General features: G+C 50.4%; 2 protein-coding genes across 3 annotated transcripts in view; one reads left to right on the forward strand and one right to left on the reverse strand.

Annotated features, from left to right (window-relative positions):
• Positions 1-220: 220 nt before the first annotated feature.
• Positions 221-13,520, reverse strand: TGFB3 (transforming growth factor beta 3; the record flags this gene model as incomplete). The annotated part of the gene is given in 8 exon segments (XM_080618436.1): positions 221-379; positions 2,738-2,891; positions 3,469-3,640; positions 4,460-4,567; positions 6,126-6,255; positions 7,470-7,633; positions 12,816-13,442; positions 13,445-13,520. Coding segments are annotated over 8 exon segments (1,590 nt in total).
• Positions 13,521-19,974: 6,454 nt separating this feature from the next.
• IFT43 (intraflagellar transport 43) overlaps positions 19,975-25,039 on the forward strand; it is a gene marked incomplete at its 3' end in the record, with an annotated part of 45,817 nt that continues 40,752 nt past the window's right edge. For both annotated transcript variants that reach the window (XM_080619143.1, XM_080619142.1), the window contains exons 1-2: positions 19,975-20,044; positions 20,574-20,663. In XM_080619143.1, coding sequence (XP_080475269.1) covers positions 19,991-20,044; positions 20,574-20,663 — 144 coding nt within the window. In that variant the 5' untranslated portion in view covers positions 19,975-19,990. The remainder of the gene's footprint in view (positions 20,045-20,573; positions 20,664-25,039) is intronic.

The raw sequence follows: 25,039 nt of genomic DNA on the forward strand, positions 1-25,039 counted from the left end.
TCACCGAAGTAATTCCCAGAAGGAACACAACATCACCAACAAGACCAAGAAATGTTCCAGAAGAGATCCCTAAGGGCTGCCAGACCCTAAGCCACAGGGTTTGGCACTCAGCCCTCAGCATGCGTAGTCTCTGACCCACAGTTCCTTTTGTGTTAGCCTGGGAGCAGGAGAGTGGGTGCTGACAGTTTCTCTCTTGGCTTTGGGCGGGCCAGGGTGCCTTTCAGCTGCACTTGCAGGATTTCACCACCATGTTGGAGAGCTGCTCCACCTTGGGGGTCCTCCCGACATAGTACAAGATGGTGAGTGGCTCCAGGTCCTGGGGAACACAGCAAGGAGAAGCGGATGCCTCAGGGTTCAGCGTGTTATATAAGCCCAGCACCTGCAGAAACAAAGTAAATGCGGTGAGACAAAGTCAGGAATACATTTAAGCTGGTTGAAGACAGGAAGCAAAGCCAAGAGGTCTCTAGGTGGTTGGACTATGCTCATCAGAGGATGTTTCCCTCAGACAACCAGTACTCCCCTTCCCAATACTTCCTGATTATGGTCTGCCTCTAAAGGGTCTCACTTGCCCTGGCCTGACTCTTAAGACATTTTTTAACTGTAATAGCTTTGCTCTGTGGCTGATGCTTATGGGTTGAAGAAGTGCAAGTATTGTCTCCTTTCATCTCTAACTTGGCATGGTGAAGAGTGTCAATTTTTGCTTTTAACAAGGCTGGGTGTAACCAGCCTGGGGCCATGTTGTCTTGGGTTCTCTTAAAGAAACGAGAAGAAAGAACATCAATACTGCTTATTTCAACCAACATCTCTAGATAGCACTGCATGGATGCCAATCCTCTTGTGTATCTTCAGTTCCCACGCAGCTTTGAACTGTCCGATGTTTTCTCCCTCCACTCCATTCTCTACATTATAGTCACTACAACTATAAAGCTGGAGCCAGAAGAGTGTCCTGTGGAACCCCACTGGATTCCTCCTCCCAGCTGGCCCTAACCCACAGATCATTGTACACTTCAGCCACACAACCACTACAGAACAGTTGCCATGTTTCTTGCCAGAAGTGGCCACTTCTCAGCAGTAGGCAATTTCCTGAATTGTGGGGCCAAAACATAATCTCACCTGCACTACTGTGGTCTCATTAGTGCTTATCTGGTATAAACGATAGGGTCTGGTACATTGTCTTTTTAACTACTTTATCTTTGGGTATAAGAAGTGTTAAGGAAACATTCTGTTCTATCATCCAGATCCATGTAATCACAGCCATTCTGGTAGCAGCAATCTGGGATACTGAGCAAAGTACCCCTGGCTGTACTACAGGGGTACCACATGCTCTGGGGCTGCTCGACCCAACAGACAGTAGGTTAAAGAGTGGTGAGAAATCTTTTCACCATGTTTTTCCTAAGTGGTGCCAGCAAGCTGTCAGCACCTATATTGTTCTAAAGGTTTCTTGGATCATTCAGCTGAACCTTAACACTTGATTGTTTCTTTTCTTGCTCAAGAAAGGAAAGAACATTAGGAACATTCTAAAATCTCCTTTCTCGCACACTGATTCAGTCCAGTTATCTAGTAGAGAGCTTCTCAGGACAACCAGATGGTACAGCTACGTGCCCATTACCCTTTCTAAGCTGTTCATTCCCCTGCTTTGTCTTGTGCTTAATACCCAGCATCTGTTCACTCCTTCATTCCCATAGATTGTTCCCACTGATACAGTCCTTGAGCTCCAGTGAGCCTTGCTGCTGCGCAAACTCTCCAGAAAATGTTAGCATCCTTTCTGCAGTATCATCTAGTTATCTGTTCTTCAGCTGAATCTACTTTTTCTAGTAACTTTTTCAGTGAATCCTGAAGCTAAGTTGCTCTTGAGCTGCTGCATTGTCTGGATTGCTGCCTTTTCCCCTCTGTGGACAGAAGCACAGGATTTTCCTCTGGCTTTTCTTGCCTCAGCAATGGACTGTCTGCTCCTTAGTCCGTCTTCTCCCCACGGTACTTCTCCCATGTCTGTGCTTTTCTATTGCTTTTACTTTCTTCCACTCTAGATAGTATCCAGGCTCAGGTAGTGTTCTTCCCAAAGATTGCCTAGTGTACTCATGTTAAACAGAGTTATGCCTAGGTTACCTAAGGACATTTGCTTTCTACCAGTTTTTACTCATGAATCTCACTGCCTAGTAGGTTTCTCCCTGCCATAGGTCAGATGAGATTTCTACAGCTGCCTGTGCAGAAAGGAGAACTTACGGCATAGATATGTTCACTTTTGGACATGGACACAGATTTCCCTTCACCTTCAGGCTATAGCTGCCCCTATGGTGGCAGATGGCAGCTGTGTGCCATGGCACAACAGTTTTGCATGACAACCTGTCACAGACTGTAGAAAAATCCTTTCTCCAGTGCAAACTCCAGGAGAAATTTAGGCAGAAGTTAATTACCACAGTTGACATTTGATGTGAACAATTCAGTTGATACTCTGGCCATTACCAAATAAGTACCCTAAAACCATCAGTCCTGCTATTTCACATCTTATCCGAGAGACAGCATCCTCCTCCTCAACATTTGGCTGGAACCAATGACTCAGTATTGATTCCAAAGGAAGCACATTTTTCCTGTTGAACCACCTAGGCTCTTCTGCAGTTTCCTTGGCCAGTTTTTTACAAGTATTGATCCAAACTGCTTTTGCTGCTTTGAAGAGACCAGGTGTTGATCACTTGGGGAGACAGGGGGAATTAAAGCCACAAGCCCCGACAGGATGTACCGTGCTGTGAGTGGTGTCTGCACTGCGGAGGTATGGACAAGGGCCCGAACAGAAGTTAGCAAAGTAGCCCTTAGGCTCGTGGACCCATTTCCAGCCAAGGTCCTGTCGGAAGTCGATGTACAGAGAACGCACACAGCAGTTCTCCTCCAGGTTCCTGAAACACAGTATTAAAACAGAGTGAATCTAAACAGAGGCTTTATATGCGACTGTATGATGTGGCTTCCTGAGCAGAACTTGTACCAGCAGTGCCAAGTGGGATATGGTGTTTGCCTGCACCACATGCAGAGCAGCAGCACAGGTGAGCAGTGGCGGGCAGCTCAGCAGCCTGGCACTGTTCATGCCTGCTGGCAGGCAGCTTGACCATTGGCCCAGGGAGGCAGCACCCCACTTGCCCATAGCAGCACCTGGCTGCTCTCCGGCACCTGGAGCTAGCAGGGTGCTGCCATGGGTCCCTGCCCAAGCTGTGCTCCAGGAAACCACTTGCAAGTTTACTTCAATCCAGTGGCTCAGCCAGAAGCACGAAGCAACTCCCGTGCTGGCCAGCATCCCCTTCTTGGATACCACAAGAAGCAGCTGGCTGAGCTGTGCTCCTCATGTGGCCCCTCTGCCTCCGTGGTGACCCACAACCCCCTTGGAAGCTTCTGCCTTTCCCAGTGGCATGAAGTCTCACCAGACTTGCCCACCTCAGGCATGGGAGGGACCTCATCACTCTAGGCAGGATTCTCACTTACTGGAAACAGTAGTTGGTATCCAAGGCCCGTTTCTTTCTCTGACCTCCCAATCCTGGGCTCTCCAGCCGATGTGGGGGTAACATCATCAGGATGAGGTGGGGATTATGCAAGTCTTTCTGCTTCTTCAGGCGCCCCAAGTCCCCACGGCCATAGTCGTCCTCACTGTCAATGCCTTCAGAGGAAAAGAGGATCCACAAAGAAGAAATCAGTGTGGAAGTGGAGGCTGCAACAAGACTTTTCAGTGCATTTAACATTCTCATGCTTGCCCTTAAACCAGAGTGAAAGGGATTCAGGCACCACATCCACTCACTCTGGGAACTTCTTCCCTCACAGGGACCCCTTTAGTCCTGGTGAATCTGACTGCTGCAGGCCTGAAATAGAGGCTTACGGGCCACCTGTTTTACCATTTGTAAACTCGTGGTGGGGCCATTAATCCATCCCACTCACTCCTGGCTTCAGTCCCAGGACAGGCAGGAAGATGAATGGTTTAAAGAAGATGTCAGATCATTGGCACTCTGCGGAACAGCCTCAGAAATGGAGCCTGTGGGGGCCAGTGGCTGCAGCCCAGGGCTGCAAGCCAGGAGGTTGCTAGTTCTTAGGCTATCCAAGCCACTGACTCTCTGGGCCACCTCACAAAGGATGCCTGACTTCCTTGTGTTTCTGTCACCCTCACTGGAAAGCAGAGCCTCCATAGAAATCTGAGAAGGCATCAAGCTGCACTTCCTGGAAAGATGTTGAAATACAGAATTACTCCTTTCTGCAGACACTCCTGCAAACCTACCCAGCCTGCACTTACTTTCTTCCATTTCTAACCTGTGTACAAAACAGGTGTACCCATATAATCAACATGCAAACCCTGATGTGTATGCCTGAAGACAAAAGTTATGCTATGTACAACGCTCAAATATGCAAAGCGAGAGCTTGTTTTTCAGTTTAGATACTCCAGGCTTTCTCTTCCCCAACAGCCTCTCATAACCCAGCTCTTTATCACCTTTGAACTTGATCTCCAAGACTTCGTGCAAATTCTCCAAGATGTCCCCATTGGGCTGAAAAGTGTGGCAAGGACAGTGTATGCTGATTTCCAGGCCAAGGTTGGACTCTGCAAAGAAGACAACTCTGTGAGAAAACAGTCTTCCACAACTGTGACAGCTCCTCGCGCAGGGAAGTTTCACTGAGGACACTTACTGTGGTTAACTCCTAGACTGCAGGTCAATCTCAAATGCAGGGATGCTATCAGAGTTGGGGACAGAAGCTGCCTTGGAAAGGAGAATGGAAAGCATAACCTTGTGGTTTCACCTGTGCAAAAACCCTTGCTCTTGCTAAAGGGAGTTTCCTGCACAGGTGAAAAGGGTGCTCCTGGTTATGTTTTTTAGGCTATTTAGCATCCAAAAGCATTTGTGAGCTTCAAGGAGTTCCATTGGAACCACAAGTATTTTGAAGAGCTGGTTTGCAGTGTCTGTGTTAAAGCAGTTTTGCCATCAGTACCTGTCTACTCTCTGGCTTCTGGTTAGTGTCTGAAGGAGATGTGAAAATGAGCGGGTTGGATATGGACAAGTAATTTCACTGGAAGCATTCTTCTCAGCAGCTGCAGCCTCCTGTTTTGTTGAACTGCTAGCGGTCTAAGTCACACACACTTTCCAGAGGCAAGTCTATTTTCATAATAACTTCCTGGACCAGTCATGCTGTGTGGGCCTGACTAAGGGAACATAAGACTCTTATGAAAGCTTCTTTTTTATGTTGTGCCATGAATTAAAACATCTGGCTCCCCGGGGCATTGAGGAGGTGCCTAGCACCTTTTTTCTCAAGCCCTGTATACTCTGTGATGTCTTGTCAGCTAGCGTGCCTCTCCAGAGCTCACTGCAGTTCCAGCCCTAAACTCCAGCCATCGGGACGCAAGTTAGATTGCTTGAAAAAGGAGGAGCTTACAAGCTCACATCTTACCCTTCCAGGGAGCAGCTGCTTGCCAGCACCTGCATTCCAATTTGCAGTGGCACCTCGCTTCTATCTGCAAGGCCACTCCAGCTGTGAGTCATGGTGCCTAAGCTCCATCTGTAAATGGGGTCAGTGTTCTTGGGGGGAGCTGCCCTGTAAGTATCCGTTGGGCTGCTCAGTGGTGGCAGGGGTATGTTCTCTGCAGTGCTAAAACCTCCATCTGTCTAGGTGTGTCAGGCTCTGGTATTTCCTCACCTTTATACATGACAAGCTGTAAACAGCTACAGAAACTGGGATTCTTGCCGTTTTTCTCCCTATTAGATTTGCTTTATTCCACATGAAAATTAAACCAGAGCAAGTCTGATTTTTTATGTATTACAGATCATAGTTTAGACAAGCAGAGGGGTCCCCTCTGGGCTTAGAATTGAAGAACAAAAAGAAGTTCCAGCACGTCTCAGTGAAAACAATTTCCTCCTCCAGAGGATGAATCCTCATTTTGACTCAGCCCACAGAGCTACACAGTGGGGACTCCAGGACAGAGCTGGCAATTTAGCAAACGCCACGCACTGAGGTGGCTCTCTGGGGGAAGGTTTGTTCTCAGACTGAAAGGAGCTGCTCTCTACGTGAACCAAACTCCTGCAGAAGGGGAGCAGAGCAATATTCCTGTCAACGCTGATCCACATTTCTATGGATGCCTCAACCAACAGTCCAGATAAGACCCCTACCTCTGTGCAGAAGCCACTCACGCACAGTCTCGGTGACATCGAAGGACAGCCACTCAGGGGAGCCTCGTGTCTGTACATTTCTGCCACTGAGGTAGCGCTGCTTTGCTATGTGCTCATCCGGCCGAAGGATCTGTGCGAAAAGGAGTGGTAGAGAGAATCAGCCAGTGTCGCGCCTATGGAAGGTACAGCCTTGGGTCTTTAGTTTTTCCACAGCTTGCTAAAACGTAATTCAGAAGATTGGTCCTGGCAAATGAGACACCAGGAATACGCTGGCACAGGTGAGAGGACATACTTCACAACCAGTCTGGACTCCAGAGTTGCCCAGCAGTGGGCAATAGAGCATCTTGCCACAGGCCCCGCAAGCCTACTGAGTCCTACACTGTGGTGTTTCATGTGTCCTGGACTCTTCAACTCCTATCAAACCACACCCGCGTTGATCAGGTTGGAGACCTCTCCCCCTCCTCTGACATCTCTTCCTGCTTCCAAACAGCCACAGCCTGTGCAAAGTGTTCCTTCCTGCAGGACCCCAAGTTCACTGCACAGAGCAGTGAACCTATGGAGAAGCTCTGGGATTCCCTCTTTGTCAGTTGTGTCATCTGGTGGACAATTGCTCTGACCTTTGAAGCTGAATTCCAGGAAGCCCTCAAAAGCTACCAGCCATAGGGCAATTACAGCTGTGCTTTTACTGCAAAGCAGACAGACATTAGCCTGTGGGAATGTGCCAGGAAATGTGCCACCTGGATGTCGGACTGTACCATTAGCTGGGAGGTCCAGGCCAACCTAAGACCACTCTGAAACCTGAATCAGACCTTATTCTGCCAGGGGAGTCCATGAGTTCAAACCAGTCTCCAGGTAAGTACTGGTGCCATGAATGGTGTCCCTGAGGAGCTGCTGCTGAAGGAACTTTGAAAGCAAGCATTATTTTTCCAGTAAATCAGTGACAAAACAGCGAGCTCCACCCATTGTATTAGCACCAACTGTACTGCGACAGTCAAAAGGAACAAAACTGCCAAAGGACCTGGGCAGCAGATGTGACACAAAGATCAGAACTGCTCCAGTGGTGAGGGGTTCCCCTTCCAACCCCCATCTCACGGCAGGAAAAGCTGCAGTGGGCCCCATGCCAGAGTGCCCAGAGCAGCCAGCCAATGTGAGCGGGGAAAGGACAGCATCACACTGTAAAAGGAAAGAAAGGTGACTGTATCACTGCATATGCTGGAAGAAGCCTGGGGTACAGCATGCAGTCTCTCCTGTCTTCTGTGGCCCTGCACATATCAACTGAGGCAGGCATAAAGGAGCCAAGCTACAATGGGCTCAGGCACGAGGGAAGGTGAGAAGAATACTCACCTGGAACAGCTCAATGCGCTGCTCGCTGCGTTTGGAACTCGGGTTGGGCACACGCAGCACCCGAAACTCGGCCCGGAACAAGTTGGTGCTGTTCTTCTCTGCCGAGGACACATTAAAGCGGAACACGTTGGAGGTGACACCTTTTGGACAAATGCCCAACTCATCTAGGAGAAAGAAAGATGGAAGGACTGAGAACCATAGGTCATAGGGGCAGGATCTCAAATATTTAAACAATATTTGCAGCTAGTGGGGCCCATTTGCAACAGGGATGATGGCGTGACTGATCATCCTGGAGACATGAAGCCAGGGTGATCCCATTGCCATTGAATCCTAGTTTTACAAACCTGTCATTGTCTCCTATAGCGAAAGCCAGCCAAGTGTCCACAAAGCATGAGGTGTGGAAGGTATTTCAGGGCAGTGACTATTGAGTGTGTACTGAAAGAACTGAGTTTTAAGATCAGTTCTAACTCTTAACCTGGAGAAGAAATTCATGAGTATTACTAGATACAGAGTTCTTCAAGGACAGAGTAACAGTGCTGAGAGGCCTGTGGAGATTGGACACATGAACAGGAAATGTTTTGTGTGTCTATGTATGCCCACTGAACAGAAAAATACATTTCACAGATGCCCCAGAAAAGAGCAGGTAAAAGCTATGAGGTCCAAAACAGAGCCTTCAAGAGAAAATAAGCTTCTCTTCAGTGGGACCATTTTGGTCTCATGGAAGAATCTTTCCTATTGACCTCTGTTAGTCTTCCAAGGCTCTAGCATCATTAAGGCTTCCTGCAGACAAGACGCAGCAGCTCCTGCTCTATGCCCCCATGCAGGTTTGTTTGCAGCCCTCTTGTATGAGCTCTGACTGTTGTCCAGTGCTACATGAGGCTCCTGTCAGCTGATAGTTGGTTTTTTAACAAAAAAAAAACAGAAAGAAAAACTATCCCATTCTCAGCCACAGTTCCAGCCGGTGACACATAGGCTAGAAACCTCAACTGAAGCAACCTTCCAGCTGATTCCTGAAGCTAGCCTCCCTCTGCACAAACACTACTGTCTCTCCGGAGAAACAGCACCTCAGCAAAAAAGGTTCACGTCCCACACCAGGTTCTGGTTCGAGCAACACTGATGCAATTCCAGAGTCATGTCCATGAAGATGAAGGTTGCTTTCTTGCGCTAAACTCAGATTCAGCAAGCAGGAGGCTGACAGTTTACGAAGATGTATTCTTTGGGAGCGAAAGTTTTACTCAGTAAGCCAAAGCTAAAGCTCACACTGGGCTTTAATTGGAGGGGGGGTAGGGTGTCATTTGTACCACTGAACAGCTTCCCAACAGCAAAGTCTCTGGCTGCTATTGAAGAGATGGATGTTCATTAGTCCCAGGAGACCAGACCCCACTGCAGCCATGAGCTGATACGCTCAGCTCAACAACCCTGCAGTGCAAAGAGTACACCAAGCCATATGAGGACGCCCACTGTGGGGACTCCACCACTGTGACCAGTTCTAGGTTTTATGCCACACAAAAGCACAGCAGAAAACCCAAACTCTGATCTCATTAACTGCCCAAAGGCTTCCTAGCTGAAGCCTAACACTGGTAACTGTTCTGCATCCTAGACTTAGGTAGATACTGTGTTTTAATACCCCCCTTAAGCTGTTTTGCAGTCCTAGCCCTATTAATACTGCTGTTAACAGCCTGCCCTTCTATTTTGTACCTGGCTGCCTGTCCCTGAGGAATGTGCTGGTAATGCCTTAATCAGAAATGCCTTTCTAGATCAGACCAGTGGTCAGCCTAGCCCAGTATCTGTTTGCAGCAGTAGTGCTTTATCTGACAATCTGTTCAGAGGCTGCAGATCCAGTCCCACACCACAGCGCAGATAAGAGACAAAATAAATTTTTGTTTATCCTTACAAATTATGGCTGTTAGGCAGCCATGGTGGTAAGAGATTACTGTATCTGCTGTATTTTCCCTGCTGTCCCCATATTGCCTTCTACCTTCTTACTTCACCAGCGAAGTGCTGGTGTCCTGGGAGATCTTCCTAGTGGAAACAATAATAGCTGTCTTCCCTAAGCAGTTTCATGTTCCCTTCATACCCTGGGAACAAGCCCTTTGTGATGGGGAGATGGACATGCATTCTGTGTTTCACTGTAAACACTGTGTGGTTGGTGCCTGCTTCTCGCAGTAGTGTGTCCAGGATACAGGTCACACGCCCAGGAAGCTGACTGCTTTGGGGCAGAGTACTTTCTGCAAGAGGGCACACACAAAGGAGGTGAGGGGATTTTTTCAGGGAACTTGGTCCAGTCCCAGCTCAGGTGTGTTAATCACGCTGGAATCCGGACGTGCCCACCTTCCACCTACCAGCATGGAGCAAAGCCTGGAGGCAGTACTCCTGCAGGCTCTTCCAGTCCACATCACTCAGCGGCAGTAACCAAGCCTGGAGACAGGGAATCTGTGACATCCTGTGTACCCATGCCAGGCTGTGTCTCACACGATGGGATGTATCCTCACTATCAGACCCTGCTATTAGTGTGGAACCCAGACAGCCCAGAGCTGTTGACTGCACGAACAATGAGACCAGTAGCCTCTTAGTGTGGACAATGTGTTACAGAGAGCAGGTTCGTTTGGGATCTTCCCTTTTCCTACCACTGCTTTCAGTGAGGTGCAGCTTCTCCATGTGCTGCCCATCCTACACAGCTGCTGTTCCTGGCAAGCTCCAAGAAGGCTGACGGCTGTGCCATCAGAGTTTGATGTCAAGGAAGAGCAGGCTGTCTGTGAGCAGATATTGCTTCACTCTATAGTACACCACTGCTATTTCAAGGTGTTCCATGCCAAAGCTGCGTAACTTTGGATTAAAAAATATTGATTCTTTTGGAACTTTGCAGGTGGCAGGTTTGGAGGGAAGAGACGCTTGGCCCCAGTGACCCATGGCTTTGATTGCCTTGTCTCTCAAGCTGGCTTGGAAAATGACATCTGTTTTTCCTCAGGAAGGTCAGCAAAGCCATTTGCAGGACCACTGCAGATGCTCTCCGAATTTGAACCTAACCAAATCAGTGCTTAAGGGGGTCTGAACCCCCATGAGTTTTAGGAGGACCTTGAACTGAATGGCTGGTCAAGACGGAGTTATTCTCTGAAAGCAAGCCCCCTGTAATTCAGGAAATAAGCCCAAGACGCACAGCAGAAAAACCATTCTGTAAGTCACCAAACAGCTCAAAGTATGGATAGGGAACCTGGTCCTGAATATCCTTCCTTCCTAGAAGGATGGGGCTCTCCACGCTGCTATTTTTGCTCCTCAGCTCTCCTGACATTTGGGCCTGAAGTCTTTGAGAAGGATGAGTAATCTAAGCCAGCGAGCTGCTTGACTAATAGTTTGGAGCTAGAACAGTTCGTGTGTATGCGAGTGTGCGTGCACACACGCTTCAGACTTGTCTGTCTCTTCCTCGCAGTTCCCTCAATGGAGCAGTCCTGCCCTTCCCCCCAGAGAAGGCTGCCCCTGGCTCAGCGCGTGCTCTGAGGTCATCACCTGGCACAGGGACAGAGCCATGGGAAAGTTGAACATCGGCCACTTCTGAAGACACGGGGCCAGATTCAGCCATGGTGCAAGCGATGAAACTCCCCAGGTTTCAAAAAGAGCGCGTCTCCTGACACCACAGACTGTCTGCAGTGCGTCTCTCTCGCTTTGACCCAACTCCAAAGTTTCCTCTTTCTCTGGCGGTAGCATCTGTGCTGCCCACTCCCAGGAATTCAACCTCAGCACTAGGTCTTTTGAACCCACTGCTCAGCACCTTGCCCCAGTGTCCTACAGGGACAGGTTCATTCATTTCCATAGGAATCTTCCCCAACCCACAGTCCCTCCTCACTGTTCCTTCTCATGCACCACATCTTCATTCCTCTTCCCCCCTCTGCTTTATCCAAATCCACTCCTCTGACTTCATTTCCCGCTGCTGTGCTTTCCCCGCTTCCTTCCCCAGAACACACTGGTTCTCAGTGAGTCTGTGCTATTTTTCACAGACACTTGGTTTCCCCACATATTTTTAGAATTTCCCAAATGACACTTCAGTAGGTCAAAAATGCTGAAATACGGGTACGCTGCTGTACTCCATGCACCTTCTGTTCCTCGGGTCTTGGTGTCTCCTGAGCTAAGAGCTAATCGTATAACCATATGGAGTGCAGTCTGTTAGAGATTACATGAAATTTGTTGCATTACCAGACTGTAACTCTTATTCCAGCTCATCGTATGTCAAGATTAACATAAATCTGGCAGAGTAAATGCATTCTGAAGCTGCCTGCACCAAGTCACAGCTCCTCCCCAGAACTGCCAGCATTCAAATCTTGTCTCCAAGACTGCACTACATCACGGGAGGACACCCCGGATAGTGGAATGACTGCACACCTGCCAACATCTTCCAACCCTAAGCACAGAATGAAAGGTTTGCTTCTGCCTACATGTGCTCAGCATCTGCAGTCTGCTTGGGGTTCATGTTTGCTCAGTCTATGTCTCTGCATCTACATCTGCATCTGCTCAGCTTTTACACCTGAATCTGTTTAGTGTCCACATCTGGGCCTGCTCATCATCTGTTTCCACACCTGCTCAACATCTGTCATGTTTCCTTAGTGCCTGTGTTCTCTTGGGGGTCCCCTTGGCATCACTGTCTGCTCTGCACCTGCTCAGCATCCCTGTTATCTTCTACTCACTCTCTGAAGCCTCACGCTACCCGAGTAACACTCTCGACAGTGTAACTCCAGTCTGCAGCCTCTTCAGCATGTGTCCCCCCCTTCACTACGGATAGTGCGAGTGCCGCACAGACCGAGCAAGTTGCCGGTATCTCTGCGGCACGCGCTGGAGCTTCAGCAGGGAGGAGTTCGTCTCTACCTGCCCGTCACCAAACACGAGACCTACACCTTCCCCCAGCCCAGTGCGCAGCGTTCACTCCACACTCAAGCTGCATCCCACCGCCGCATCACGCACATGTCCGGCCTCCACACACTGGCTGGCCCCGCAGCTCTCGCCTGAGGCCTGGGCCGATGCTGCTCCCGGATCCGCAACCTGCGCAGGGGCAGCTCCGGCCGCCAGCCCCGCGCCCTCCTGCCGGTGCTCCGCGCCCGCCGCCCCGGGGCTCCCCCGCCTGGCACGGGCAGCGCCCCGCACTCCTCGTCCGCGCTTGCCCCCGCAGGGAGGCGGAGAAGTCCCCCCCCAGCCCCCAGCGGCCCCCTCCCTTCTTTGCGCTCCCGCCCCGCCGGGAACGCGGCCCCTCCCGCGGGGGCCCGGCGCCCCTCGGCCCTCCCTCCTCCGCGGCCGGGATCCCGGGCAGGCTGCCTCGCGGGCGCGGCACCCCGGCCGGCGCGGGGGGAGCCCAGCACTTACTGTGCTCGGGGAGGCCCTGGATCATGTCAAATTTATGGATCTCTTTGGCATAGTATTCGGATTCGGTGTTGTCCTGCGAGCAGCTCTCCTCCTTCTCCTCCTCCATCTCTTCCAGCAGCTCCCGGGTGCTGTTATAGAGGGCCAGGATCTGGTAGGGCACATGGGCCGGCCCCACGGTCTCCGGGGGACTAGTGAGCCGCAGCTTGCTCAGTATCTGGCCCCGGATGGCTTCAACCCTCTTTTTCTTGATGTGGTCCAGATCCAAGGTGGTGCAGGAGGACAGCGAGAGGCTCACAGTGGCAAAGCTCAGCAGGCAGAGCAGCACCAGAGCCCTTTGCACGTACATCTTCATGTGTGAGGGGGCGGCAGCGGGGGCCCCCGGGAGCGGCCCCCGGGCGGCGGCGAACGGGCGCGGGGGACCGGGCGGTGTGCTGGCAGCAGCCTCCCCAGATCCCGCAGGCTGAGGTTTGGCGAGGAGGTGCATGAACTCACTGCGCCGTGCGCGACTCAGGACTTCCAGGAAGAGCTGGCAGCGCTCCGCAAGGAGAAGCGGCAGGCGCCGTGCCTCGCCGCGCCGGGCTCCTTCCCCATGCGCCGCCCCGCGTCCCGCGGAGCCGGGGGCGCCCCGCCGCCGCACGTGTCAGCGGCCCGCGCCGCCCCGCCGCCGCGGGGGGAGCGCCGCGCCCGCCCCTCTCGCTGCACCATTCATCCCCCCGCCGGGCCCCGCGTCCTACATCGCCCGGTGCCTGACCCCCCGCGGCCGGGAGAGCGGCACCGCGGCGCTCCCCGCACAGCCGGGAGCAGCGCCGCCGGGCCGCTCGCTGTGCCCCGGCCGCGCACCGCACCGAACCGCGCCGCCCCTCCCGCGCACACTGCGTCTCCCGCGGCCTCGTCGCTTAAATTTTATACCTCCCTCCCATGACGTCCCCGGGACGGGGCTCGGACAGGGGAGGGAGCTCGAAGCCCGGCCTTCGCCCGCCGCACCGCGCTGATGGCTTCAGCAGCAGCGCACTCACCGCCGCCCGCCCTCTTCTCCTCCGCCGCTATCTCCCCCTCCCCCCCTGCGGGGCCCCGCCACCGCCCCCTGCTCGGCCGGAGGCGCCGAGCCCTCGCGCCCCGGGGTCGGGCCCCTCCGCTGCGGGGCGGCCCCGCGCGTCCTCCGACGTGGCCTCCGCACCTTCGCCGGGGCGGCGTGAGAGCGCCCCCTGCTGGCAATCGCAGCGGCGGGTGCGAGGCGGCGGTGGCCGGGCCCTTCGCGGTGGTCCGGTGCGGGCTGGCGGGCAGCACGGGGAGGCCCCGCCCGTTTCCAGCTGCGAAATCGTGTTAAAAGCCGCTAAAAATACCCCGAATAGTTTCCTGATGCGGTGCTTTCCGAGGGAGGGAGCGGCCGGGGGGCGGGCAAGGGTCTGCGGCGGCCGCGTGAGTCCCGGGCCCAAGGAGAGGCAGCGGGCAGGCAGGGTGAAGCCGTGCGGCCCTGGAGGCCGATGGGCGCTCCAGCGCCGAGGAGTGCCCACCATGGCAGCCCGCTGTGAGGGGAAGAGGCTGCTTCAGGCACCTACTGCCCTCGGCGGGGAGCTCACTGCACTCTACAACTACCTGAAAGCAGGTTGTAGTGAGGTGGTGGTCGGTCTCTTTTCCCAAGTAACAAGTGATAGGACTAGAGGTAGCAGCCTCAAGCTGCACCAGGGGAGGTTTAGGTTGGATATTAGGAAAAATTTCATCATGGAGAGCATGGTCAAGCATTGGAACAGGCTGCCCAGGGAAGTGGTGGAATCAACATCCCTGGAAGTGTTCAAACAATGTGTAGATAAGCACTCCGTGATATGGTGGACTTGGCAGTGCTGAGGTAACGGTTGGACTTGATGATCTTCAAGGTCTTTTTCAACCTAGTTGATTCTATGATTCTATGGCTGACAAAGCACCATCCCAGACCGGGTTCAAGTCCATGAGCTGGGCCTGTACGGGCTCCTCTCTGGGACATGCCCTGACCATGGGCAGCCACCATGCCAGCCTTCCTCTTCCCTGTCCCAGGCTACACCTGTGCTCGCTGCCCTGAAGCCCAGGGGCTCCCGGTCCCTGGAGCTCCCTTCTGCCTTGACCTAGACCCTGCCCCAGGCACGCAGTGACTCCCCACCCCACCACCCAGCCTTTCTCCTGAGGCCTGCAGAGGGGGAGCTGAACACCCAGTGTTCCGGGGCAGGATGGTGGCTTTATGGCTTCCCGACCATGCACAGCCGGGGGCAGCACTGGCTGTTTTGCCGAAGAAGAAGCCAGGAGGTTCCGGCCGACTGCGCTGCTGGGAAGGTGCGGCAGGGACAGCTGCTGCAGGGCTGCGGGTCAGGCAGGAGCTGGGCACAGCTCTCTGCAGAAGCAAGTCCTGGGGGCTTCATGCTCTGGAGAGGTGCGCCCCAGGGGCTGGAAACACCAGCAGGGCTTCGGGGAGCCTTCCTTTAGGGTGTGGAGCTGGGAGAGCAGAGCCAGCTCAGAGGCCAGCTCCTCACTGAAGACATGGAATGTGCAAGAGGTTCAGAGGAAATCCGTGGGGCAGCTCAGGGTGCTTGATGCCTGGTGAGCCCATTTCCTGCAGCTCTGAGGAGACCAAATGGTGAGCTGCTCACAGTTTGTGTGTGCTTTGCTTGGGAAAGAGGAATAAGAGTTCCTTGATGGAGCAGACAAAGATGTAACAAGATCTAGTGGCTCTAAGATGATGTCAGACGAACCACGACTTGGAGTAAGGTGTAAAGTCTGAGGGCTGCTATTAGGTATCCGTGGAATATTTTTATGTAGATTGGGATGGATATTTCTAGAGTTCCCCAAGCACTTTTAAAATGAATTCTGGATGCTTTTCTGCTCTGGGACCTCCTCTATCCTGCATCAGGTTGGAGGTCACACTAAATGCAGTAGAACTGATTGCTTTGGACTTCAGTAATCCATTTGCTACAGTGCTGCATGGTGAGTTATTAGTTAAGATGAAGATAAGTACAGGAATTATGAGAGATTATGGAGTTCCCCAGTGGCTGGTCCCGGGCCTAGTTTTCATTAATGATCTTGGCACACTGAAATGGATGCATTAATGAAATTGGCTGCTGATCCAAATTTGGCAGGCATTGACAATACAGGGGAGGACTGGGATACCCTATAGGAGCAGGTAGGCAATTTTGATAGCTGAGACTGTAGAAGTGGGATGAAATGCAACAGTACAAAATGTAAGGTTATGTTGTTGATAGCTGAGAGCAGACTTTTCTGTTGCAAGTTGGCAGCAGGGACTTACTGCTTGGAAATAACAGTGGAGAAGGATGTCAGTGTGATGCAGGTTCCAGTATTAGGCTGTTCAATTTCTGCTCTGGGTATTGCTCTCTCTCAGCTGAGGAGGTGGGAAAGCTCCACAGTCTGATGTGTGCTGTAACTGCCGCTGGTGGCTGCAAGCAGCAGTCTCTAACAGGTTGCACATCTTGGACACACTGGAATCCAGCTGGGCTGAGGGAGAGCCCGGTAGGGCTACTGAATGTGTGAGTATTGTAGGAAGTATTTCACACTTAGCAACACTGGCTGGGGTTTGACAGCCTGAACTGGGGCTGATGTAACCCAAACAGCATCTGTTCTCGTGGAGATCAAGAGATGCAAATGTGTGGGCCTTTTCTGCCTATCAAAGCCTCTTCCACGTTCAAGAGGGAGGAACCTCCTGTTTGAAGCTTTGCAGTTGTTAGAAGATTTGTCCTGGAACCCACATAAATAACAGAATATTTGCAGTTGTTTCCCTCCTCCAAAACCCCTTAGAGATGGAGCAAATACTTCAGGGTGTGTGGAGAAAAAGGTTGCAGAAAAATCGCACTGATGTGCTTGGTGCTGCCAGTGTGCTGCTAGTGTGGAGCAGGCTATAGCAACAGTCCTTGCTGAATGCCCTGCTTCTCAGTGGAAGCTTAATGTTTTCAATGAACTGGCCCATGTCGAAATCAGGAGTCTGGCTGTCCGCCTGATGCGAAGACTGGGTGAGGAAGAAAGGCGCAGCGCTGTGTCGCTGCTTGCTACTGGAATTGCCTTGCATCCCATAAATCCTACTGCTGCTTAACAAAATGTGCTCTGAATAAGGTGATCATTGTTTTCTCCCACGGTAGTGCTACCATGTGGGCTTTCCACCACTGCTGTAGCTTTAACTATGTATGTATGCCTTTGCTCTAAAGGTGGTCTAGGACCAGGAGCATGTGGGAGTGCTCAAGTGTGATTGCTTTCCCGGACTCTGCCGGCTTTCTCTCAGATAGGAGGAGGATCAGACACAAGCTCTATTCATAGGTCCAGTCCAGGAGTAAGCAACAGCAAACAGCACTAGTGGTGGACTAACCCTGTTAGTCCTATTCTGCGTGACCGGGTTTGGGTTGAAACCACATGGAGAGAGTCAATGCTTAGGTGTAAGAACTTGTCTGTGAAAGGAATGCCTGCGTAGTTCTCACTTGCTGTTTAGATGAGAGGGGGTGGCAGCACTGTGGTTTACAGTGAGGCAAATTCACTAAACTGAAAAACTGAAACAGTAAGTTGAAAAGCTGAACAAGTAAGGCAGGCTGAGAGCTGAGAATACACCTGAAACTGGGAAAGAGAAACCCTGGCACCACAGATCTGGACAAGAAAGGAAGCAGGCACAGAAAATTACTTTAGACAGCCACAACAGCACCAGACATTTGTCCTGTTAGCTGTCTCCTCCTCCATTGAGTGGGACTGCTGTAGGCTCAGGATCAAGTGCTGCCTGTGGTGTCACCCATAGGGCAGAGGAGAATTAATCTGTTCAAAAAAGGTAACCCCAATGTATAAAGCAAGTGAGATCCGTTTTAGCCACCTCATGAAATGATGGATGAAAACTTTTTTTCCATTGTTGCTCTCCCCAAGCAGGCAAAAATGTCGGGTGCGTGACAAATATTATTCCAATGAGTGGAAGAGTATAGAGGGACTCAAGGCAAAACAGATTTTAGGTTCCATTCTTTCTGCATGTCTGCTATTCTCTCTCATCAAGTATCTCTGAAGTCAGAAGTCAAAGGTCTGAGGCAAGTTTTGATTCCCCAAATGCCTAAACATTTCTTTCCTGCATGTGGACTTCACACTCCTTCAATTGGCCTGAGATTCCTTTTACAGAGGTGGGCAGCAAGCAGCACAGTGTGCCTTGGGGGAAGCTGGGATGTTAGTGGGGTGGTGTCTGTGAGATGGGGACCCTGGGGAACGGTGAGGAGGGACTTGGGGAGTCAGTTCCAAGTAAGTGAACCCACTTGTCCTTCTGCTTTGTGGTCTGTCCATCCAGTGTGGCACCTGGTACTGGTTCCTACCTTGCCTCTGGAAGGAACACCGGGCCAGCTAACTGCCTGGGGCCACAGCTGGCAGTGTACTCCTAAACCAAGGGTTCCTGCCCTCCTGCTTCAGCATACACTGCCATGGATGCTATCACACTGCTCTTAGGATGCTCTTTTTCCCATCAAGAAGGCCAGCTGTAAGTGTACATTTGTACTCTGACATCCTGCAGCAGCTACCACAGCCTGGGGACTGTAGTCCCCCTCTGCCTCTTGGCATATATGGAGCTGAATTGTTGCGGCAGCTTCTCTGAGGAGCAGATGGGAACTAGGAAATGCAGGGACATATCCCCATGGCCCTGGTGGTAAAGCACAGGGTGGGGTGGAAACTGCCCTCTCTACCTCATGAATACTTGAATGGTAAGAGAAGAACAAAGTATCTGGAAGATCATAACTTCATAGAGGCTAACCAGCCTGGCTTCAAAAAAGGAAAATCACATCTCACTTACCAAATTCCTTGAACATGTCAAGGTTTGTAAAGGGAGATAGTATCTTTTATTAGACCAATTGATGTCGCTGGAAAAAACAGATAAGCTTTCAGGCACAGAAACACTTCTTATATGTTTTTTTTCCAGCTGTATCAGTTGGTCTAATAAAAAATTATTACCTCTGCCCACAAATCTTATTTCACTTAATCCTTAGATCATTACAGTCGCAGCACAACTACTTGAAAATGTCAGTAAGGAATGGAAAAAAGGAGAATTATTTGACACAACTTATTTAGACATCTTAAAGTTCTTCACCCAGTCCATGAACTTATACTAAAGCTAAGCAGGTATGGAGTGAGGTGGGGGGCCTTTAGTGGAAGGTGTTCCTGGACGGCTGAAAACTTTAGGGTGATGCAGTCAATTTTTCTCATGGCACGGGTTAACAGTGTAGTCTGTGGTGTGCTACAGTTGTTGAGTGTAGCAGATGAATAAATAGGTGACACTTATTTAGGCTAATGAGGATGGGTGAAGATCCTAAGGAATATCAGATACCAGAAAAATAATACAGGCAAATGGACAAAGCACTGGAGAAAGAGATGTTTATTTAACATGTGAAGCTAAACCCAGATCTACTTACAATTAATCTATGCATCTGTCCAGCCAAGAAAAGGACCAGGGGTTGTTTTACGCAGCTCAGTGGAAATCTCTGCACAAGTTAGCTGGAGAGGCATACGTGTAATGATCGCTGAGCGTACATTTCATCCCTCCACTGAGTGCCCTTGGGACCAGCTGCTCTGTCTGGAAAGCAGTGTTAAAGCTAGAAAGAATTGGGAAGAGCATCAGAAGCAATCAGGAGACTTGGCAAAACCACTCTGTGAGGAGCCAGATCTACAAGGCTGGGATTATCTGCCTTAGTGGGAACTTGACTAATACAGTAAAGAGCTGGAGAAGACAGTGTGTCAGGGCAGTTTTTTACCCTGCCCCTGATCAAAGAGTCCTTACATGATGCATTGTGCTGAGAAACTGTAGCTCTGCTGTCACTGTTAGTCAGGCTAAGGTTTCAAGACTGCTAATGGGGCTGGATGGTTACCAGGAGCACCGAGCGTGGCAATACACTGCCGGCTGCTTGGCACAACACCCAGCCGATGATGGGCCAGTCTTTGCGTGGTGTGCAGACTGCCCGCTGCCTTCGGCGCGTGGGCCGGCCCCGGGCTGCCCCGAGGGGCCGGGAAAGGCGCCCACGGGCACAGGCCGGGTTTCGTGTGGATAGCACCCGCGGCTGGCGCGCTGTTTAAAGAGACAGGCCCGGCGCAGGCCGCACCCGCGGGGTGGTGTGGGCCGGCGGCGCGGCCGCTGAGGGTGGCGGTTGCTGGGGCGGGCTGTCTGCCGGAAGCACCGGCGGCGGCTGCGGCGGCGGATGGAGGCTGAGCCGGAGCGAGTGCATGCGCCACGGCGGGGGGTTGTTGCCGGGGTGAGCGGGCCCGGGCCGCGGTGAGGCCGCTCTGCGGCCCGCGGTGCGAGCTGGCTGTTAGTGGTCGCGGGGCGCGAGCGGCTACCTCAGGGCCGGGCTCCGGTCTCTCTGAGAAAGGGCCCCAGGGTCTGTAACCGCGGCCCGCTCGCATGGGAGCGGGACGAACACGGCTGAGGCGGGCTCGGGGCCGACGGTTCCCACAGCGCAGCGGCGGAGGCGGGGAAACGGCGTCGGCAGCGTGGCGGGAGACCTGCCCGGGCTGCCTGTGGGCACCGCCGCGGGGCTGAGCGATGAGACTACGCAGCAGGCAGGGCTGAGCAGCCCACGCACCGGCCGCGGGCTGGGGTTGGCTGTGGGGTAACCATGCCGGTGCAGTGCTTTAAGCACTACCTAGGGGAATGTGCCTGGTTTCACGGCACAGCGTGACGGCGGATCTCGGATCTGCTGCTTGCGGGTTTCCCCGCTCTGAAGGGGCTTTTGTCGGTAACCGTGTGCCCTTTGCTCCTTTGCGTTTCCTCCTGCGCTACAGGTACTAGAGATGGGCCGTCGGGCCCGGCAGGAGTTTTTTCCAGATGAAAATCCCATCAGGAAGAGTTCTCAGTCTGCTGCTCTTGGAGAGGTGGGTGTCCTGTCAGGAGAACCTGACTGTAATCCCGCTGGTGTCTCCAGCGGCAATTCTCTGTTTCTTCTGAGATTCTTTACCACTTGGTGTGCTTTGTTCCTCGAAGTTCGTGTTTAGAGTTGGGAGCCCTGTCCATTGATGTCGCCCTCTGCATGAAGTGTAGTTTTCACAGAGGGTCATATCTGAGGCTACAGTTTCTCGTGTGTGATCTATGGAGAGTAGTATCCAACAGGACTTAGGGCCTTTTTCTCCTGTACATGCATATCTTCCATGGGCGTTAAACTATGAGCAGGCATATCATTTTGTGACATTCACCACCGTCTGTGGTAGCAAGACAGAATAGAGGTAAGCAGTTGCCTTATTTTTGCCCTTTGCTTTTGCTAGAGCCAAGTGCAGTATCTGAGATGGTCAGTATCAAGATTGTTCCTCTGTGCACAAGCTACAAAGGTCATGCTAGAAGCCAGCTTTGCCACATCTGAGACTTTGTCTTGTGGGTAATAACATGCAAACTCAGTTCCCACTTCTCTTTGGAGAAAAACTTTTGCTCAGATTTTGTTCTGTCAGTACTTTTTCAAAAGGTAGAAGATGGTCTGGAGCCCCTCTTTCACAGGAGAGTGAGGCAGCTCCCGCTCATACCCAGAAACGTGAGATGTGAACCCTTTCCATTCACTTTCTTGCTTTGCGCTGCAGAATGCTCAAATTCTACCTGAAGTTTGCTCTCTCATGTTAGCACGGCTTCTCCACAGGTATCTCCTACTGGAAGCAGCACCTGTGGAGAAGTGGATTTTGCTCCCTGATACCTTCAGATGAACAAAAGGGTCATCAGACTTCCACCTTATTGACAGTCATACTTGTTTAAATGAGATTGTCTTCCTTAAATTACAGACCCACTTTGCCCTGCTGGCCACACTGGCACTAACTGTGCTTCAGGCTACTGTGCTCAGAACCCTGGGGCCTTCTGTCTTGGGAGTGGCTACTCCCTGGTCCTTTGTGCCATTGCAAAACTCTCCAGATTACTGACTACTATTCAGTAGTAGTTGTGTCCCAGCCATCTGTGCCAGAGCGGTTTTGTGGGGGAGTATCTCCTTGGAGCCCCTGTGACACTATTGAAAATATGCTGTTATGGCTTAGCTTACAATAATACATCATAGAACAGTTGTGGGGTTTGTTTTTTGTTCTGGAGAAAATATGGTGTTTTCTTTTGGTAGGTGTCACGGAGAATCATCTCCCACCTATCCATTCTCTTTGGGTATGCTGTAGGAATTCAGAAGGGATTTCATGAGGGAGTTTGTAGAAGGCATAACTTAAGAGATTAAAATAGCCATGGGCCTTGTAGGTAAAGACAGTTTTAAAGAAACCAGCTGGTTTAAGTGGGTGTAATCGTTGGTTAGCCTCCAGATTAGGGTGGCTCACTGTCAGATTGTTCTCTTACTGGAACTGCCTGTCCTAGTTCAAGGACTGATTCCCTGGTTAGAAAGAGCCCAGGGCTGACTGTAACTTACTGCAGTTGTACTTTGTGTGTCTTGCTTCATAGCCATTATAATAGCTGGTAAGAGATCAAAAAGGCTTCAGTCCTTGGGCACCCCTGAATAAGGCTAAAAAATAGTTACAATCTTCAGTTCAAAAGCAGTGAGCTTTTCAGCAGCAGAAGGGTGAGGCCTTCCACGCCTTACAAGATTCAAGTATGTTATTACTGGATCTTAACGACAGGAAGAACTGTTTGTGTCAATAGTCTCCCTTCAGACAGTTCTTTGTTGCTAAAAGTTTTTGTTAACTGCAAACCTTGGAGCTACTGGAGAAGAGACAAAATCCACTATAAATAATCCTCAGCCTTTGCTCCAGAATTGGAGGCTTCTCCTATGCGATCATATTTGATACCAAAGCGAGCATTTAATAGGACTAATATTGTTTTTTCCTTCTCCCTACATTGGCAATCACCTTTTACTTTTCTGGAAGCTTGGCCTTGGCTTGCCATCAAGTGGTGGGGTCAGCTGTGATAATGGATGTCTCATTCAGTCATCCGATCATCTTGAAACCTCTTCAAGGAACCTTCCCAAAAGAAATGCAAAATAAATAAAAAAAATAAAATTTTCTGGACCTGGCAGTAGTGGAAGAGGCCCCATGGAATTTATTTCAGCACAGGAGGTTTTATTCTTATTGCGGATTTTGAAGACCAAGAGGTTTGTCTTAAACCTTTGCTACATTCATACCTTCACGTGCAGTTTCTCAGTCAGGATGGTGATTCTGCCCACAGAAGTTTCAGAGTGTTAAAACTATTTTAAGATTTACTTTGACATTTATTTTTTTTTTAATTCCTTGTCAATCCCCCCAGTTTCCACCCAGCTCAAATTTCTGGTATGAACATACTATTTGTGCTATTGTTCTGGTCTTTTCATGACACTGAACAGTCCAGGAAGTGTTTTCCAGTCAGAGCAGCTTCCTTGAAGGAAGCAGAAAGTACCTGTCTATCCATGCTTCAACATTTGAGCTTATTAAAAAGGAATTCACTTTGAGGGGTGAAAAACTCATTTAACATAATTAAAAAGATCTTTGTTTTGAAGTGAGCAGGCAAATCATCTGACTTGGAGCATAGATCTTATCTGATTACTGCTGATCTCTCTTTGACCTGGACTCTGTCTTCCAAAAAGAGACTCTAATCAATGGTACATCTTCTCAACTGTGTGTCTTTTCTCATGAAAGTGTTGTTAAAACTTCCTTTTCTAGAGCATAACTGCAGTCTCTTGTGCCTTGTAGCCCAATATACTTTCCCCCGAGCTCCATGAAAACAGTACACTATCTTAGTATCTTTTCAGTGCCTGTTGTGTGTATGTATCTCCCACAATAAGTCCCTGAACTACAGTGGTGTAGCTGTAATTCCTCTGACCAAATCTCTATTTGATAATTCCCATTCCTGTGTGGAAGTATCTGAATTCTCTTCAAATTCAGACCTCTATCTCCTTAAGGTGCTCAGTAAGGGTCACAAAGCTCCGAGTCTGCCGTCTGAGATGCAGAGCATTCCTGCCTTTTCAGAAGTACAAGTACTGACAAACAACACTGCAGCTATGTGTTATTTCATGAGGCAAGAAGGAACATGATTATTTGGTGTAATTGGTGCAGTCATCATCCTTCTGCAGCAAATGCTGAACATGCTCCTGGCCTTTAGAGCTCCTTGGCAAATCGGCAGGCACTTCTTGGGCACCCAGGGGAATATGCTGTAAATGGGAATTCCTAGAGATAAATCTGCTTGCTGCATGCCAGAACTCCGCATTTCAAACATTCATTTTCAGAGGGGTAATTTTTCCACTGGGAGGCCTTTCCCATCCCCTGGCTTGATGTGTTACTTTTTACTCATCTTGATGCTATCAAGTTTCTGACAAAATGAGACATACTCAAGCTGGTCATGTTGTTTGTATAATGTGAGGGGCAAATCATATAATGAAATCTGTTGAAGATCTTTGCTGTCCCATCCTACCAGGACTTCTGGACACTTTTATAGAATAAAAGTCAAACCTCTTTCGTGGCTCTAACATCACTGCATCTGACATCCTGAATGCTGGTTTGATGACATCCACCAAAAGAAGCTGGCCAGGTTCGGAGCTCTTGAGGAGATTGATTTGGAAAGCTGAGTGGAAAAGCCTTTTTTGTAAAGATGTTTCAGCAAATTTTTTCTTTCCTGTGTCACAGCAAGAGGGAACCGTTTGATGTTCCATAAAAAGTCAGTATGCAAAAATACTGTAATGCTATTCTGCTTCCATAGACTGTTTTCTCTTTAAACTAGAGAGACAGGACTCCCCTGGAATCTTGTTCAAGACTTCCCTGGTTTCTACCTCTTACTATCTCAATATGAAGTTGTCAGCATCTGTCTGGCAGCACTTTGTAGATCCTTTGAGCGGGGACTGCTTCAGTAGGCAATATGTCAGCCTAAAGGATGAGGTTTTTCCAGGCTATGTTGAGAATATCTCCACACAGGTAGGACAGGATCACTTTCACTTTTTATCAGGGTTTACTCCATAATCATCTAAGTTCCCTGCTGGTTATCTTCCCTGTGTTTCACCACAGCCTGGGGAAAGGCTCTGTGCTTTCGCTTCTGAAAATATGTTCCTCTCGTGTTCTCCTACTTAATATTTGTAAGCTTCCCTATGTACTTGTGGTCCTTGGGTGATACTGAAAAGCATTTCTGTGCTGTACAAAATACCTTACAATAGATTAATGTAGGCAGACAAAAGCTTGGGTCACCTCCACTGCATATTGGAAGAATGTTCCCACGGTGAATTTTGCAAACCAGTGATTCGGACTTCCACCATCCAGCTTACAAACACTCTGGCAGTGATTCTGTAGGCTGACATCCAGGCATCATTTAAATAGGATTCAGT

The sequence above is a fragment of the Psittacula echo genome (assembly GCF_963264785.1).
Source record: "Psittacula echo genome assembly, chromosome: 5".
Taxonomy (NCBI): domain Eukaryota; kingdom Metazoa; phylum Chordata; class Aves; order Psittaciformes; family Psittacidae; genus Psittacula; species Psittacula echo.